The sequence below is a fragment of the Mustela putorius genome, unplaced genomic scaffold, assembly GCF_011764305.1.
Source record: "Mustela putorius furo isolate JIRA1106 unplaced genomic scaffold, ASM1176430v1.1 tig00000508_pilon_pilon_pilon, whole genome shotgun sequence".
Taxonomy (NCBI): Eukaryota; Metazoa; Chordata; class Mammalia; order Carnivora; family Mustelidae; genus Mustela; species Mustela putorius.
Genome location: NW_025421402.1, coordinates 4,040,799 through 4,059,150, shown reverse-complemented (window position 1 = coordinate 4,059,150; position 18,352 = coordinate 4,040,799). Strand labels below are relative to the sequence as shown.

The window sequence follows — 18,352 nt, the reverse complement described above, 5'->3', positions numbered from 1 at the left end:
TGTTGAGGCCAGACATTTTGTGAACGTGGGGTGGAAAAACTGCACACTGGAGTTATCGGTTTAAAGCCCTTAAAGGGTCGAACGCATACCAGTCCGTACATAAGATGCTTCAGGCGATAAGTGGCGATGGACACCGTGCAGCAAGGCAGACCAAACACTCATCATTTGTGTCAGCAGCATGCAAGAAATTATACTCTCTGGTTTAATCATTGCTCTTTGGGTCAGGGAACATACATCTATTTGCATCCCACAACCTCTGCCATGTCCCCTTCCCCCCAAGACAGCAGAAGTCTGCCCCTCCCATCCCTCCCCTGGCAGATGGGGCTAAACCACGGGTACGAGAAGATGCCTTCCTCCTGACTACAGAGAGAAGAGCTGGCTGTCACGGTTCAAGTGCGCGTCCATGCCTCTGGGGCACTGCACGTGTGCCTGGCCTGCAGTGGGAAGGGGAGCATGACCTTATGTGGAGCAGGGAAGGGACAGCATCAGGAGAGAAACCCCCCGGGTCGGAGGCTGTGCTACAGAGAAGCCGCTTTTCTGAGGAGGTGGATGGAGAATGGAGGAATGGAGATACCACGTGGCTTCAGTGGGCAGAGGGAAACACACGGCCCTGTACGTGTCGAAGTCTCTTTTTACCGCACAAAATAAGGGAAGGGATTCAGTCAATTGGGGGAAAAGGAAAAAAATTAAGAGCAACTGATTCCCGGGGCCAGCCTTTGCCTCATCCACGGGCATCAGCTCCTTTGGCAGCCTGCTTTTCTGAATGGTAGGCCTCTCTGAAGTCTGGTTTAGAACCTGGGTTGGCAGAATGGGTTGGGGCCGTAGGCTGGATGCCGAGAAGTTGGAGAGAGAGGCCGGGGGGAAGGCAGGTGGCTGGAGGACAGTGTTAGTCATGGGGAGGAGGCTGATCTAGTCTTGTCCAAAAATTCTTCCCTCAGGAAAGAAATGAGGCTGATGCAGGAGAGACGGCTGTGGTAGGAGGAGCAAAGGAGGGAATGCTGAATGTTGGCCTGGGGCCCCTCCTCCATGCCTCTGCTGTTTCAGCAATGAATATGTCCCTGGAGAAGAGGCAAGAATGTGCTGACAGCAGAGACAGAGAGAGTCAGGCAATGCTTTCTATCACTGGATAGACTCTCCAAAACCAATACACAAAGAGGACTTACTGAGTTGTGTCTTTGCTGGCTATGGCTTCCCTTATCTCGCCTCACTCCATGACAGCCTGGCAGACCCCCCCAGGACGGAGGGTGTCCAGAGCTTAGAAGGCAAGGGATTGGGGGACCTTTGGCTCAGGTCATGATCTCAGGGTCCTGGGATCAAGCCCCTCATCGGGCTCTCTGCTCAGCAGGGAGCCTGCTTCCCTTCCTCTCTCTCTGCCTGCCTCCCTGCCTACTTGTGATCTCTGTCTGTCAAATAAATAAATAAAATCTTTAAAAAGAAGGCAGGGGCCTCTCTGGCACTCAGTAGAATTGGCTCCATGCTTCAGCCAAGAGGAAGCAAGGGACCTGGGTGCACATGTGCCCTGTGGAACAGAAAGTAAGGACCTACGTTTCCATCCTTCTGTGATTGCTGTCAACCATCTGATGGGTGAGTTTTACCTGACATGTTCTCTTTGCTCCAGACCTGGGTGAGATCAGATGGAGCAGAGGCTCCATCTGGTCTTCTGGAGGCACCAAGCTTTCACCGATCTCCGTCAAATCTGAGAGCAAGGCACCTTGGATGAAGCCAGCCCAAACCCAGTGCTTTCTCCCTGGTTAATAGATGGGTTCAAAGTCATACTAGCCCCTGTAGGAGGGATGACAGAGCCCACACTTTGGACCTGCTCTTGCAATTTCCGAGTTTTTAACAAGTGCTGGAGAAGAAAGGTACCTTTATCCCACCAGCTGGTTATCTTCAATATCAGTAATTTTCAAACATCTTGCTTCCATTTTTTTTTTTAAAGCAACTGAATACTTAATAAAAATAATTGTATGTGAAGTCCAGTAGAGAAAACAGATTCTTAAAAATGGGGGTTAGGGTCAGGGTCTGGAGCCCTGTTTTCTGGTTTTTCCTCTTACCTGTTGGGGTGATCAATATCACTGTTATAGGCAAACAATAAGGGAGATGAAAGTGAATCGGAATGGGTAGATGGAAAAAATGGGGAAAATGTCTTTCGGGGAGCAAGGAACAGTCATCCAGCTAGACTGAAGGGCTTCTAGAATCTAAAGGGAAAGCAGCATCCTGCAAGGGAAGGTCGAAGGAAGAGGAGTCAGGGAGCTGGCGGCCCATCTAGTGGCCTGGTGGCGGAGAGAAGGGTGAAGGGTGGAGAGCTGGGGGCTGTCACGATGCTGCTCACCTCCAACATGGCCTCAGAGAACACGTACCACATGCTGATGATCACAAAGGTACATGCCCATCAATCCACCCCAAGCAAAGGGGGCAACCTGCTTCCCTGAGGCCTGGTGCATGAACGGGGTACGGGGAACAGGATGTGGCTAGCGGGTGCTGGGAAAGCTGTAGGCATTCTCCACTCAGCCAGTCAGCCTTTCCTTCCCCAGTTATTGTCCCTCCAAACCTCCGGGAAGTGGCTTTTCTGGGGTTTCTGCCTACAGGAAGAAGTGGCTGACTAAAGGGCAATCTTTCTCGGTTCTCAGGAGTCCCAGTGAGGTCGGACTTTCAATCAGGCATGAAGGCTAGAAGCACTCCCTGGAGCCCAGTGAGTGGGCAGATGAAGACTCCCTTTCTCCAGCTAGATTCCAGAGTCTTCTGTTCTTTTTTCGGAAACCAGGGGAAGAGAAGGGATTAGAGCTTTCCTAGAGAGGGAAGTCTTCAAGATTTATTTACTGAAGGTTAGACAAATAACTGAATTCACTTGGAGATCTGGAATGTGGGCTGGGGTCCTGAAATGCGTGACTGTTTCTTCTAAGACGTCCAGGTAAGGAGGAGGAGCTGGAGAGAGAGCAGGTGTGGCTGTGTCTCCTGACCAATTTCTGCCTTTGAGGGTCAGTGGCTTACCCTCTACTGGCAATTCCATAAGAGCGCAATGGGTTTCTATCTTCTGCTTAGTGTCTTTCTACCTTCAAATTGCTGGGACGGCTGACACTAGCCCTTCCTCACAGAAAGGCATGATTAAAAAAGAACAGGCACTAGTTAGAAGGGCAGGGAAAAGCTAGAAGAAAAAGAGAAGTAAGAGAGGCATATGGAAGAACTAAAGGGAGAAGCTCTTAGATATTTGCAGGGTAAGACTTACTCAGTTCTTTGACTGCTTTTGGGCCTAAAGAAATATGTGTCTATAGAAAACCCACCCCTCATACCTCACACCAGAATACTTTTACATTTGGCCACAAAGACAACAAATAACTTAAGTCTGGTCTCTGGTCAGCCTGTTTAGCTCCCAATCACGTGAACCACGGACAATGCACCTGTTCTTTCTTTAGTGCACCCCCCTTCAGGGGTTTTGGGGGCTTGAGGGGGTAGGTTGAAAGTGGGGGTAGAAGAGATAAATAAAATAGTCAAATATCTGAAGCTCACAATAGACTTAATACACAGAGACTTCTTCCCCACCAAATACCATAATAGCACTATCAGCAAAGAGCCTTCTCTCCTCTCTATGTCCCATTTGGGGAAGGTAAAATGACCCGGAATAGGAAGACATAAGCATTAGCAAGAATCCCACCATCTACTGACGGGAACTCCAGATCTTAGGTCAAACACTGACAGCATTCCAGCAGATCGGCTGGCTGAGTAAGGGGTTCCTGAAACTTTATGCGCAAAATAAGGGGAGAAGGGCTGGCTATGGATGAAACAATCGAACTAGAGGAAAAGGGGAGGCAAAAAAACCCAAACCAAAATAAAAGTTGCTCTTCAGAAATTCCTAAAAAGAAAAAAGCTGGAGTGAGGAAAAGTAAGTTATTTGGACCTTTGCGTATATATTTGTCCTGTGCAGATATGAACACATTGATTCTTAAACCAGAGCTTGGTTTGACGTCCCTGAAAAGTGAAACACCCAGCCCTGTGGGTGGACACCCATCCCTGTGCATGTGAACTGAACACCTTCTCTTCCTCACACTCAGCTATAGCTTCTACGCCAATACTGTCAGCTCACAACAGAGCGGTAGCCCAGAAGGACCGTTATTATCGGCCAAGTTCAATGCTGGCTCAGTGATGAGGGATCTCCTGGTAGAAAAACTCATGGGAAGGGTAGATCTTTTTGTACTCTCTTTCAGGAGGTCTGACACTTGCCCCCTTCCCCGCCCCATGAAGAGAGGGCAGGGTTTTTCCTGACCTAACCTCACCTCTAACCTCAGGAGATCAAGTTCACACTCAAAGGAGCAGGAGGAGAAGGGAGGAACACCAACATATCCAAACAAAGCAAAACCAACCAACAAACCAACAACTCAAAGTAAAGCCAAACAAACAAACAAACAAAAAAACTCAAGGAAGAAACAAGCAATGCAGAGGAACGTTCAGAAAACAGGATTACTGTCTTTAAAATGGTTACGGTTTAATAGTTTCTCAACATAATAAAATAAAATATAAGGGCACACAGCCTGGTTTGGGAGTGGGATTTCGGTCCCATCTTTTTTTCCCTTAAGTCAGAGATCAAAGGCCAGAAAAACCAAAAGGAAAAGATAACCACAGTTGGTTAAAGTGGATGCCACGTGCTCTCTTGTGGTCATTTTAGCAAATCATGCATCATAATAGACTCTCACTCACTGCCCAGAGTAGGAGATGAGACAGCAGCAGGAACAGAAGTGGCGGGGGGAGATGTGACTGGCGCCACTGTTACATAGGATGAGCTAGGAACATGTCTAACGTCAAGGTGCTGCCCCATGGTCTGTCGCTTTAGGACTCCCTTAAAAGAAGCTCCCGTCTGGAATGTGTTAATTACGTCGATCTGCAAAGAATCAGAGAGTGAGACAGCTTTGCTCCACAGTCCAGAGAGAGGAAGAAAGGGGGAGGGTGGGGGGTGTAGGGGGTGGTCCTGGAGGATTAGGGAAGAGAGGGGTGGAAAGTGCTGGGAGAAGGGGACAGGAGCAGGAGCAAGAGAGACGTTTCCCTCGTACACAAAGAAATGGTGAGGAGAAGGGTGGGGAGGCGGGGGAACCATTAATCGCGCCACAGACTAATTTTAAGGAACAGTTTGCCGTGGAGGCCAGATACCCAGCCAGAATCCGGTCTTCTCTTCCTTTGCAGCCTACAAGTGATGTTTTAAGTGTGCAGGGGTCCAGAAGTATCTACAGTTTAAAGGGACTTCTCACCCTGTGACTCCTAACAGAGAGTGACAGCTTATTCGTTGTGTTGACCTGTACTCTTAAAAAACAAGGCATGTCATTTAAGATAGAAGGGAAAGTATATATATCAACTGAATTTTGGGCGTCAGGAACCTCTGAACCAATTATGTTGACTACTGATTTTTGAAGATTTTGCAGGAAAGTTAACTCCTGTGTTCAAAGAAAAAAAGTGAGGCCTGTCGTAGGCCACATCCAGGTGGTCGGGGCAGAAAGGCACTTAGACCACGACAGCTGGGCTCACCTGCTTCTGGGTGTCTGCTCTGAGAGCCCCCTCTCCTTGGGCTGAAACAGACAAGGCCCGAGAAGGGAGCTCAGGAACCCAGCAGCCAGGCTCTTTAGCAAGAGTGCCACCAGCACCGGGGGTGCTAAAATGTCTGGCAATGTCTGACAGTAACTCAGTAGCTAGACTGAGGGCGGGGGAGCGAGACATGCTGGCTGGCGGTGATCAGTGGCAACAGTGTAGCAAGTGGTCTCTAGTTTTGTGTCCTACCTCTCGGACACAGGTGATTATATGCCATTTGATTACCGATGATGGCCTTGGTTTGGGGCCTGGGACAAAACTACTGTCCTGGTCCCTGACCACTAGGTGACAAGGAACAAATCAAAAGGAATTCCTTTATCCTTTAGGATCTGGTAGAATCGTCATAAAACTGCCTGCAGGATTCAGACCAAGGGCTGATTCCATTCACCAGAATGGCTTCAGTTCCTCGGGTGAGAAGGGGACAAAGCAGGTGCCTTATGCGGCAGACCGCTGTTCTTATTTATAAAGTTTCCTGAGAAGCCACGCAATGTTTAGGGTTGGTTTCTGGATTCAGACCAAAGGCTGAGCTAGACTACCATCCCTTCATTGCGTTACATAGTTTTTAGTTCTGGGGGACAGAGGAGCCTGATCCTGTGGGAGGGAAAGCGCTGCACATGGGGAGGGGACTGGTACAGGTCCCCCCACCTCCACAGGGGACACGGATCCCAGGGTTACCTTCCCAAAGCTTCTGCTCCCCAGTGCTTCTGGGTCTCCCTAAACTAAAGGAACCAGGAGCGGACCATTGCTGGGCTGCCCCCGCCATCGCCCGGGTGTTTCAGTTAGAGTGACAGCAAGGATCAACAACCCGGCGGCAGGGGGCTTTGTGTGAATCCTGCTGAGGCTGACAAGCTGCTGCCAGGAGAGAGCTCCAGGGGTCTGGGCTCACTGGCTTATGGGGCCAGGTGTGCTCCGCGAGGGCAGGGGCTGGGTGTCCGTGGCATCTTTGAGGGCTGCGTTCGCTGCCTAGGTGTAGGCCTGAATGCCTCCCTCGCCTCGCCAGCCCAGGTCCCGCAAGGAAAGGCAGTCTGCCCAACGCCGTAAGGCCATGCATCTGAACCCAGGGTACAGAGTCAAAGGAGTGGGAACTGGGAGTGGAAGGGAAGGAAGATCCGTGAACCTCAGCCCCCCAGGACAGAAGACTGGTGAGGGGCCAAGGAGATGCTGGAGCGAGGGAATCCTGGCTAGGGAAAAAAAAAAAAAATCACATAGGAGGAGAGGAGGCAGGGACCCTGAAAGGAAGAAAAGCAGACAGGTTATTATGAAAGGAGCAGACCTGAAGGAAAGCACCAGGGCTTCGGAGACAGGAGCCAGTGGCCTAGAGGGTGGGGTGGTGTCTGCAGGTCCCGGGGAGTCTCCCCCTCTGGGGGGAAGGAACCCGGGAGAGGGGAAAGGAGTCCCAGTGGTTCCCTAACTAGCCCTGCCCTCCCACCCCCATCATGGTCTCGCCTATGGGAGACAGGTTCCCAGTGGGTATGCAGTGGGGAGGTTTCATTTGATCTCTCTTCCTATGACTGAAGGACGTGGGCTTGACTAGGGAACTTTCTACGCCATCGGCAAGGCTGATTTTAGAGACTGGAACTTGTTTCCGGGATCTCCAGCCAATCAGCAGAGAGGAACAGGCCTGCTCTCTGGAGACGGAAATCTTGACTAATACAATAGAGGCATATAGGGCAAGAACAGGGAAAGTGATAGAATGACCAGGGCCTAGACTAGCCGCCCACCTAGGAGCAGGGGATTACAGTTGCTGCATGGAAAGTGGGAAGAAAAACGTTACAGCAAGGCTCCACAGGCAAGGGGGCCTAAGGGCAGCATCTATGCCAGTTCAGAAATTTCGAGAAGGGAAAAGGTTTGAGGAAATTATAGCTTCTTCCTTTTGGGGAAGCAAATCTGAATCCTGCAAAAGATACTCAGGCACTGAGAGACTTTGGTCATTTAGATACACCGAGCCGTCAGATTCCCCACCAAGGCCTTAAAGTATGAGTGGGGAAGATATGCGAGGGTGAGTTCCTTTGGCAAAGATCCCTCCAGATAACAGCTACGTTACCCTCGCAGCAGCTGGAGGACTTACACGAAGCGTACGCTGTCAATGCTGGTTTAGAGATGCGGCCTAGCTCCTTTCTCCTGAAGGGCGGGGAAGGACGCCGAGCATCTCCCACCCCGAGGTCAGAGGTCAGGTCTGGTGCTTGCAAGAGACCTTACACAGGGAGCTTGCTGGCCCCACGGAGGGTGGCAAAATGGGCTTTAGAACCAAATAGAAGCTGAAGGAAGAGGCTACCAGTTTGTGTTCAGGGCTCTGAGCCCTCTGACTACTCTCCTCTCAGAGGCACCCAGGCAGCTGGTCCCTGGAGCTAGGGGAGCTCGGGCTGCCCACCAGCGGCGAGCCTTAGGGAGGGAAGAGATGTGAGCCACCAGGAACGGCTGTTCCCCCAACCCTCACCTCCCCACACGGAGGGATGTCTTCTCCCCAGCGAGGACAAGCCACTGTCAGAGTACCTGAGTCTGGATACGGTTCAGGCCCCGGAACCAGAGGATCTGGCCTCTGCGCAGCTCCATCTCCGCGTGGTCAATCTCGTCCAGCCCCTCTGCGTCCTTGGTGATCTCCTCTTTGGTGGTGCCGTGCCCAGCCTCCTTCAGGAACTTCAAGGATTGGGTAGGTATCGTGGAGATGATCTGAGAACAGGTGCAGTGGAGGGGAGATACCAGAATCCGGGTGAGAGGGCGGTCACGCAGCTCACACGGTCAGGCCCTCACGTAGGTCACTCTTTGCCTCATCAAGCACCGGGGAGGTGGGGGGGGGGGTGGAGGGGCAGTGGGAGAGGTACCAACCCGGCCAGGCAAGCACTCCTCAAGGCCTCCCAATGGCAGGCCCTCAGGAAGGTTTTCTGTGTTTGTGGACACACGAAGGAGAACTTACATTTGCGTGTAAGTTTGGCAGCCATCTGCCTGGTTAATTATATACTTGGTTCTCCTTCCGTCTCAGTTGCTCCTTTCCATTTTGCCAGGAAAGGGAAGGAACTATAATGCATGGCACATGGTAGGAAGGGACAGAGACCAGGGCCCAAGGGAAGACAAGGCTAGGGATAGGAGAGGGTGGTCACGTCGCTTGTGTATGGACAAAGGGAAGAGAAGTCTTGGAAGGGAAGGATCCTCTTCTAGTTAGCGCATGCAGAGTAAATCCCTGTATTGTAAAACGAGGGTGAAAAAACAAAACAAAACAAAACAACCCACCCAGAAAAACGAAGGTGAAAAGATACTAGAGGTTTTCTTGGACTTGGGGTGAGACAGCTCAGGGAAGAAGGGACATTCAGGTATCATCAGACATGGGGCAGTAGGCTGGGCTCAGGAAGCGTCAATCAGCTCTCCCTGACACACAGACGAGGAATAGACAGGACTGGGACAAGAGAAGGACTGTAGGAGTGGCCCAGCATGGAGTCAAGGATTCTGAAAGGGGAAGAATGTCTGCTCCTGGATGACTAGAAGGTGCTGCTGGGACACAGGAGCAGCGATGGTACCCGGCATCAAGGCCGCATGGCCATCTGTGAGACTAGACCCAGGTGGAAGTTCCAGACAGTTGGTGAAACAACCAAGCTTCACTCAGGTGTAAAAGGGTCCCACTGGTAAAGTAATGCCACCGAATGGGACAGGGAGGAGGGGCTCATGGTAGGAATCAGGACAGCAATTCATCAGGGAGGCATCTGGGACACAGGAAAGAAACAACCAGCAGGTCTACGGGGAAGTGGTCCCAGGGAAGGATCGCTGGGGCCACTTAGAACAAAGCTGTCACCCAGGTGGCTTGGAGCCTATTGGTAGAGACTGGATGTCTGCAAAGCAGAGCTTCTCCTGGCTCAGAGCTGGGGATAAGAGGGTGTGCAAAGTGGTATCTGGGAAGGAACAAAATTTGCCAGATCTGATCCAATAGCTAAATTTTACTGTGTCCTTAGATGGTACTAGAAATTGTTCTAAGTCATTTCTGTGTCATAACAGATTGGCCCATTAGCAATGAGGAACAATGATCCTGTTCTCCTAAGCTGAGGAAACTGAGGCACGAGTGGTTAAGACACTTGGTCAAAGGGATTCAAAGCCGGGGAGCTGGTCCCAGCGTCCATGCTCTTAACTGGGTGCTATGCTGCTTCTCTAGAGCTCTCGTGGGTCTGTATTTATCTCAGGTGAGAGTAAGCCATTCGACCCAGTCAACCCATTCAGGCCATGGTGAACATGAGAGGCAGGGGAGTCCTAAACTAGGTCAGCCCAGCAGCTCACAGCCAGACTGTGGCTTTATTAAAATAGACTTCTGCTCTGTAAACATCTACTTCTAAGACCCTTAATTTTGTTTTTCTCTTTTTAGCAAAATTCCATTGAACATTTCTACTCCCATCTCAGAGACGCTAAGGGATCTGCCTGCCACTAGGCATGCTTAGAGGAGATCCACAGCCACCGAAGTGGGGGGCACTGACAGGTCCTGCAAGATGGAAAGACCTGGAAAACTGGGGGGAAGAAGCTGATGGCGAGGAGCTGGGAGGCGCTGCCATCGCATGTCCCATCTCCTCCAGAGGAGAGAGTCTGCCGGCCGCACACCCACACTGGGCGAGCCGGCTGCTACTCACCTGGCCCCAAAGCAGTTCTCCGATGCCAATGAACAGACACCAAAACCACTGAGATAGGGTGAGCTTCGTGCAGCTGAAGGGTTTACCCCCAAATTCCACAATGAGAATCTAGAACCGAGAAAGGCAGCCCACCATCAGGGAGGCGAGTCACGGGCAGCTAGCCCTCCAGCCGAGACCACCAACACGGCGTCAGTGCCCCGGCCCGTGATCCCTGTGGGCCTAGGCCCAATCTGCTTGTTGGAGGAGGAGAAAGAGGAAATCCAGAGCGGGGAAGAGAAGACAGACACAGTCTTTCTAGAGACTCTGCTCGGGAGACAGAGCTACTTACTATGAATATTATTAAGGTAAGACCTGACAGATCCAGGGGGCTGGAAGCTTCTGGTGACTATAGCTAGTGGGCGAGGTGCCAAGAGAAGGCACAGTGAGGGAGAGGAGGATTTGAAGAGGCAGGCCAATGAGGGGGACCCCGGCAGGGGATGGCAGGACCCCTTGGTGTGGGGCGAGCTCCTAGTCTCCTGTATCTGTAGGTGTTCAGTGTACCCGAGACTAGGGCAAGGAGGAAGACACCTGATCCTTCTATCACCGGGGCAGCCATGCCTTGACCCCAGTTCTGCGAGAAGAACCCAGGCCAGCTTTATCTGTCCACTGCTCGTGCACCCTGCCACTCCTTCTCTCTGTCTGTGGACTGCACCTTGTCTTCTGCCAAGGGCCCCGCACGAATGCAGGGGTGGGAACAAGGAGGGAGCCCGTATGGCATGTGTCTGCCTATCTCATGTATGTTGGCAGGAGGGACAGAAAGGACCTCGGGGAGTGACTCTCTCCTTGGCCACTCTGGGAAAATTCTGTGCTTTGGAAAGACAAGGAAGGAACCCACTCATCTCGTTTTATTTGCTACCAACGTGTTGCCTTGCACCATGGCACCTGACCCAGCAGGCTCCAGTTCCAGAGCAATGTGCAGATGGAAGTCAACCGGGAATCCAAAAGCTCTTGATCTGCAGCCCGAGTCCCCATCATTCCCTCCCTCCTTCTCCCGGGTACCTAAGCAACCCCGCTCCCAGCTTCTGCCCTCTGCCATCCCAGCCCCCCTGCCCCGACTCCAGCTAGAGGCTCACCTGGCTGATGAAGGTGCCCAGGACCACGGAGCAGAAGATGAGGTTGCGGAAGATGCCCGCGAAGACGTTCCTCTCTCCGTGGATCTTGCGGGAATTGATCTCGTTGAAGAGCTGCATCAGCACGAAGGTGTTGAAAATGATGGTGTAGTGCTGGCTGGGTGGGGAGTGTAGGGGCGCCTTCCTCCCGCTGTCAATGTCGAAGAACCTCTCGCCTAGTGGGGACAAAGGAAGCATTAGCGGGTTAAGCGCAGTCTCTGTGAGGGTCCAGTTTGAGTCAGAATGACACCCAGGCATGGCCAAGCCAGGGTCCTAGGGCCGGTGTCCATTCTCTCGGGTCAGTATCTGAGCCACACTAGCTAGCAAACACTCTGAGTGTCAGCTCTGGTCTCAGCATATCTGACTCTCTCTCCACGTCCGCTGCAGTGACTCTGACTGCTTATGGTGTGGCATTGGGGGGTGGGGGCTGTGCAAGGGTCTGGCAGACACAGGTTTGATCTTAGTGCCGCTATATATTCAACACGGGTCCCACACTTCAGTTTTATAATCTTAAAAAAAAAAAAAGTACAGAAAGCCACCCTGTGAAATTCTTAAGAGGAGTATACCAAATAGTGCAGGGCGGCACAGAGCGGGGCAAGGGGACACACCCCGTGGGTGACATTGCTGTCACCCCTAGTCCTGTGGTCGGCTTGCTCCCGTGCCACCTTCTCTCCGCGGGCCATTCTCTGCCCCCGTCCCTGCTTAGCACCCAGACCCCTGTCCCCAGCGCCCCCGCGGCTCACCAGCGAAGACGAGGAAGAAGATGACAGTGAGCTGATAGACGGAGTGGCCCAGGATGTTCTTCATCATTGTGCGCGAGATCAGAGGCTTGTTGCGGCCATAGGGGCGACGCTTCAACAGAGACTCCGTAGGAGGCTCCGTGGCCAGGGCCAACGAAGCAAAAGTGTCCATGATTAGGTTAACCCACAACATCTGCACGGCTTTCAGCGGGGAATCCTGGTGGGAGGAAGCACCCGTGCTTTGAGCTTTCCCCAGAAACCAACCCCTGGCTCACTCAGCAGCCTCAGCTTTGCCCTTGCAGTGGCCTCACTTCCACCATCCACGCAGACTTTGGATCTGGCTGTTCATTAGCTGAGTGACCTTGAGAACACTACCTAACCTCCTTGAGCCTTGGGTTCCTCCCCTGTAAGATGGGGGGCAATATCCCATTGCAAGGTTGTTTCTGAAGACCACAGAGGTACTCATCCCAGTGGCTGACATGCACGTGCTAAATTAGTGGTGCCACGTGGGCAGATGGGGACCTAGGAGAGCTAATTCCCGCCCCTACACCCCTGGCGCAACTCCTGTCCTTAATCCTCAGTGACCAGGACCCCATCCCCCACGTTCCCTCGCCCCTGCCTCATCCCTCTCCTCTTGGCCCACCCCGTGCTCCCTTCACCTGAGTGATACAGGCCCCGGTGAAGGCCACGATCACAGCTACCACGTTGACAGTGAGCTGGAACTGGAGAAACTTGGAGATGCTGTCATAGACGTTTCGCCCCCACATCACTGCCTTGACAATGCTGGTGAAGTTGTCATCCGTTAGGATGATGTCTGATGCCTCCTTCGCCACGTCTGTGCCTGCAATACCCTGAGTGAGAGAGGGAGGGAAAGCAGTGAGGACCTAGATATGCAGACTTGATCTGCGTTCTGAACCCGGACTGCATTTCCAGACCCCCAAGAAGCTTCCGAATTGGCCATAAACACTAGGGGGCGCAGGCGCCACGCTAATGCCAGTGACCGAGCCACCGTATTCCGAGTTCTCTCTTCCAGAGAAAATGTGTCACCCTCAGTCCACAGCAAGCAGGGCTGGGGCCTGATGCCACCATCTTACTCCTGAACCTAAAGTGGAAATGACAGTTATCTTTGATATTCCTTTCTCCCTTCTTTGCCAGCCCCCCACCTTAGAAATGAAGGAAAGGACAGGGAACCTGTGTCCTAAGCTACCTCCAAATCCCCACACTCTTCCTACACCCTTCCTCCCTTCCTCCCCTCTTCCTTCCTCCCCTCTCCCTCCCTTCCCTTCGCTTCCTTCAAAGATTTTATTTTGAAGTAATCTTGACACCCAACATAGGGCTCAAATTCACAACTCCAAGATCAAGAGTCACATGCTCCACCGACTGAGCCAGCCAGGTGTCCCTAAATTCTTTTCTGCCCCTAAATTCTTATATTTCTTTTGCCACTGCCAGTGTCTCACTTATGTCCTTGTCTTCTCCACACTTCAAAGTCACTTTACACTTTTTTTCTGGGGGGAGTAGTCTGGCAGCACAGTTCAGATGTCCTACTCTTGTTCAAATTCCTGTTCCTGGGGAACCACGAAAGGTTTCTCAATAGACAATGGGTGAAAGCTGTGCTTATGGAAACGGTAAAATTTCTAGACTTGTATTCAGAGCCCTCAACAGGTGAACTGGGATTCATTTTCCAGTCTGCTCCTAAACAATTCTCTGATTCTCTCCTTCACTCTGGAGTCTAGACTTCTACTTACACCATTTCCCTAAACCTGGAACATCCTCCTTCCTCACCTATTTAAACCCCATCTATCTTTAATGGTCTATGAGACCAAAACCATCCCTAAGGTCCCCGCCCCTACTTCTGTACCGTGTCTTGCAAAGCCTAAAACCCACAGAGGGGCGTGTTCATTGATTTGGTTCGCAGTAGTACACCATTTGTTCTCTTTACCAGGTAGTAATATTTTCCTATCCAGATTGCAATAAACAAACACCTGTTACAGATTAAACAATTCGGTTTCCCCATCAAAAAGTCCTCTAATGCATCCCCACCATGTGTCACATGCCCTGAAAAAAGAAAGGAGGGGAAAAAAAAAAAGAAAGGAGAACTATATATACTTTCTACCAAGGAATAATCTTCAGGCTATGTTAAATGAAAAAAAGCAACGTGAAAAAAGAGAGTGTATGCTATGTGTGTAGAAAAATATACATATAGTACAGGTAAGTATCATCTATCGAAGAGGATAGGATGCAAATACATTATACATTTGATTATATTTTAAAGGAGCAAACAGAAGGATACACCAAAACAAAAGAAATGTTAGAGTGAAGTGGGGAGGGAATAGGATGGAGGAGACAGGGGTAGAAGCTGGATTTCTGTTTTGTATATTTGACTTTAGAACTATATAGCTACTTTATCTGAGTATAAATCAAGACTAAGATTAAAAAGCAATCTCTAGGGGCACCTGGGTGGCTTAGTGGGTTAAGTGTTTGACTCTTGATCTCAGCACAGTTCTTGACGGTCATGAGTTCGAGCCCCACATTTGGGGCCCAATGTGGAGCCTACTTTAAAGAAAAAAAAAAAAAGCAATCTCTAAAATGGAAAGCAACATGGTGTGAATGTACTGGTACAACCAGTGGAAAGTACAATCACACAAAGGAAAAATATTCCAAATGACTTTTAAAAAAACACAGTACCTTGATGGTAGACCCTAGCAGAGTATAACTATAGAATAAAAAGAATTACAAGAAGAATCTTGAACTGTTTTTTGTCTTATTAGATAATAATATATAATAATACATAATACTATGTATAATAATAATAATAATAATACAAAAGCACTTGTATTATTATTGCTATTTTGAGACTGTTACCTATATTTTAGGGTAAAATAAGTAAGGATTATGTTAATGCCATTAGGAATCAAAATTTTCAGCTTAAGAGGTACAGATATAAAATTAGGGAAATTAAATAAAAGTAGCTAGAGTTCTGTAATTCTAAATTTGAACTGAAAATACCAACATGGATTCATGAAGCGTTTTATCTTTAAAACAAAGAAACGCAAAAACAAAAAAGAGACATAAAAGATATATTTCCTAGCTTTTCCCATTGCAAAGATCTAGAAATGATTTCCTTGATAGTAAGAAACTCTGACATTCAGATTGGTTCTCTAAGCACCATTTCTTACTAAAAAGCAGGACTTTGAGAAATGGATGATTCTAGATCTAGGATGAGAAATACATATAATGATTCTGGAACATGTTATTATGACAGAAACCAAGTAAGGTATTAAGAATAACTAGGGTTGTATCTAAAGGACCCAGCAGGATTCATGAGGCTAATGACGGGTCAATGTGAACGTCAAAATAATAACAAGGGCAATGGGATTGAAACACATCAAATGTACTTTAATCTGTAGTTCATAACGATATTTTAAAAATGAGCTGTTTTTAGTAGAGTTCCTTAGTAGGGTTATTTTAAAAAATATAATTCACGGGTGCCTGGCTGGTTCACACAGTAGAGTAGGCAACTGTTGATCTTGGGGTTTTAAGTTCAAGCCCTGCGTTGGACATGGAGCCTACTTAATTTAATAAATAAATACAAGTTAGGGGCACCTGGGTGGCTCAGTCAGTTAAGTGGCTGCTTCTATCTCAGGTCATGATCCCGGGGTCCTGGGATTGAGTTCTACATTGCGCTCCCTGCTCAGTGGGGAGCCTGCTTCTCCTTCTCCCTCTGCTCCTCCCTCCTGCTTGTGCTCTCTCTCTCTCTCATAAAATAAATAAAGTCATTAAAAAAATTTAAAAACATATATATATGTGTGTATGTATATATATATGTGTGTATATATACATATATATGTATACACACACACACACACACACATATAAAACTTATTGGTTATCCTTGGGAGTATCCTAAAAAGTCAACTCATTTTGAAAACTAGTAAATAAAGAAAAAGGATCAGGTATTTAGCTGCCTTTCATGTAGGAACATGAACCTCAACCTCAGAGTTACCAAATAATCCTGGAGGGCAGGTTTCTTTCTGTAGAAGTCTTCAAGTTAATAGAGAAAATCTGGACGTAAATTTGCAGGCCCTAATGAAAGATGGGATCTAGAATCTGACTGCATATGACAAGAATACGGTCAACAAAACCCATGTTATGCATTATTCTATGTAGACAACCAGCCTGGTTCCTTCAAAACTAAATAGCTAGGACAAAAGACAGAGGGGGTTGGGCAGGAGAGCTAACATTGCATCCTGTTATCTTTAGAAAGGGCTATTTGTGAGGCTGGCCCTCAGCTGGCATCTGGGACCTTGGCTCTCAGAACGCCGCAGTCAACAATCAACTGAATATTAGTTGGTGGTTCATTGTGCCTAGACCGTGCCCAAACAGTATGTTTTCTCTTGAGCACCTCTTTTCCTTCTAGGAGTCCGGAATCTCTCTTAAAAAAACAAAAACAAAACAAAAAAAAAACCTAACTAACTAAAAAACATTTAATTATTTATTTATTTGAGAGAGAGAGAGAGAGAGACGGAGTGGGAACATGTGAGAATAGGGGGAGGGGAGAGGGAGAGAGAGAACTCAAGCAGACTACCTGCTGAGTGGCGAGACCAATGCGGAGATCGATCAGGATCAATCTCACGATCCTAAGATCATGACCTGCGCCCAAACCAAGAGTTGGTTGCTCAACAGACAGAGCCTCCCCTAGGCACACCTAGGAGTCCAGATCTTAGCTCATATTAGGCAGAAAGTGACTATATGCCCAAGCCCAACAAAAACCTTGGGTACTGCAATCTCTGATGTGCTTCTCTGGGTAGAAACATCCCACATGTGCTGTCGGAGGGGGAGAGCGAGCTCTATGTGAGCCCTCACGGCGGGAGAGAACAGAAAGCCTACATGCGGGTTCCTCCAGACTCTGCCTGCGACTTTCTGCCTTATTACACCCATGCACTAAAAAAATCTTAGCCATGAGGACAGCTCTGTACCAAGTCTCATAAGTCCTTTCAGTGAATCCACAAATGTAAAGCTGCTCTTGGGGACCCCTGACACAATGATCCTACAGGACCCGTGGTTCGCAACCTTTAGGGTGTGGCAGAAATGTCCGGAGCTTGTGAAAGCACAGATTGCTGGGCTCCAACTCTGAGCTGTCAGATGCAGCTGAGAATCTGGGGCGGGCCTGGGTGGGGGGATCTGCATTTCTATAGGTTTCCAGGTCCAGTTGGGAGGAGGAGCACGCTTCCAAAACGACTGCTATAGATTAAGAGCTCTAGGAGAGACAGTCCATGATTGCAGTGCATGGATCTTATTTAGATCTGATTTGGACAAAGAAAGATAAAGACAGAATTTGTGAAGCACTTGGGGCAATGGGGGAATGGACCAGATGATTAATGACAATAAGGGCTCGGATTATTGTGCGATAAGAGTGGTATGATTCTAGATGTATGCCCTCGATGTACACTTATCAGAGGCATATACTAACGTTCTTCCAAATGAAATGACAGGGCGTCCCTTACTTGCTTCAGAACAGTTCAGCTGCAGATGGGAGAAGTGGTGGGGGAAACATCCAGTGACACAAGAGGGGCCAGGTGTCCATAATTAATATTGAGTGACAGGTACACAAGGCTTCATGAAACTATTCTCTCTACTTCTGTGTCTTCTTGAAATTTCCTAGAATCAATGTTCTTGTGGGTGTTAAAGGGAACACCGTAAACACAGATTACTTCTTGAATCTCTTTCCGCTGCTTAAAAATCACCAATAGTTCAATACACACGAGAGGCTTATAATCACAAGCCACTTGAGTGGGAAGATGTTCCTGGCCACCTGGGGGCTCCCATGTTTGCTACGGCATCAGAATCAACAAGCGCGCCTGTTAAGAAACGCCAAACATCTCTGGGCCTGCCCAGATGCCAATGAATCAAGATATTCACCTGTGGAACCTTGGGATACAGGATTTTAAATGAACTTTCCTGGTGATTCTGATGCTCCTGGCCTCACAAGTGAGAAGCAGAGTGATAACTATGTTGGCCATGGAATACGTACTTCACAGGGAACCCAAATTTTCTATGGTGCGCCGAGACAGACAACATCACCACGTTCGTGGGTTCGTGGTAATGAGGCGTCAGGGTTTCCCTGCCTGGGTCATCTAGTCTTCGTACTTGACGGGTCTCCCATGACACAGACTTTTACCGGCCAGGTCAGCAGGAGAGACAGCATCGGAGCAAAGAGCCCAAGGGCAGGGGTGGGTGAAGGTTCAGGAAGGGGCAGGCTGCCGGGAGGCCCGTCCTGACTCCCGGGTGG

General features: G+C 49.3%; 1 protein-coding gene across 7 annotated transcripts in view; it reads right to left on the bottom strand.

Annotated features, from left to right (window-relative positions):
* The window catches only part of ATP2B4 (ATPase plasma membrane Ca2+ transporting 4), a 94,143-nt gene that overhangs the window by 5,026 nt on the left and 70,765 nt on the right, over positions 1–18,352 (bottom strand). For 4 of the 7 annotated variants that reach the window (XM_045081032.1, XM_004756357.3, XM_004756358.3 and 1 more), the window contains 5 exons: positions 12,723–12,914; positions 12,067–12,280; positions 11,288–11,499; positions 10,176–10,283; positions 8,065–8,241 (listed from right to left, as the gene is read on the bottom strand). In XM_045081032.1, the coding sequence (XP_044936967.1) occupies positions 8,065–8,241; positions 10,176–10,283; positions 11,288–11,499; positions 12,067–12,280; positions 12,723–12,914 (903 nt within the window). Of the gene's footprint in view, positions 1–4,692; positions 4,874–8,064; positions 8,242–10,175; positions 10,284–11,287; positions 11,500–12,066; positions 12,281–12,722; positions 12,915–18,352 lie in introns of all 7 variants that reach the window. The other 3 variants (XM_004756359.3, XM_045081033.1, XM_013058162.2) reach the window with 2 other exon arrangements.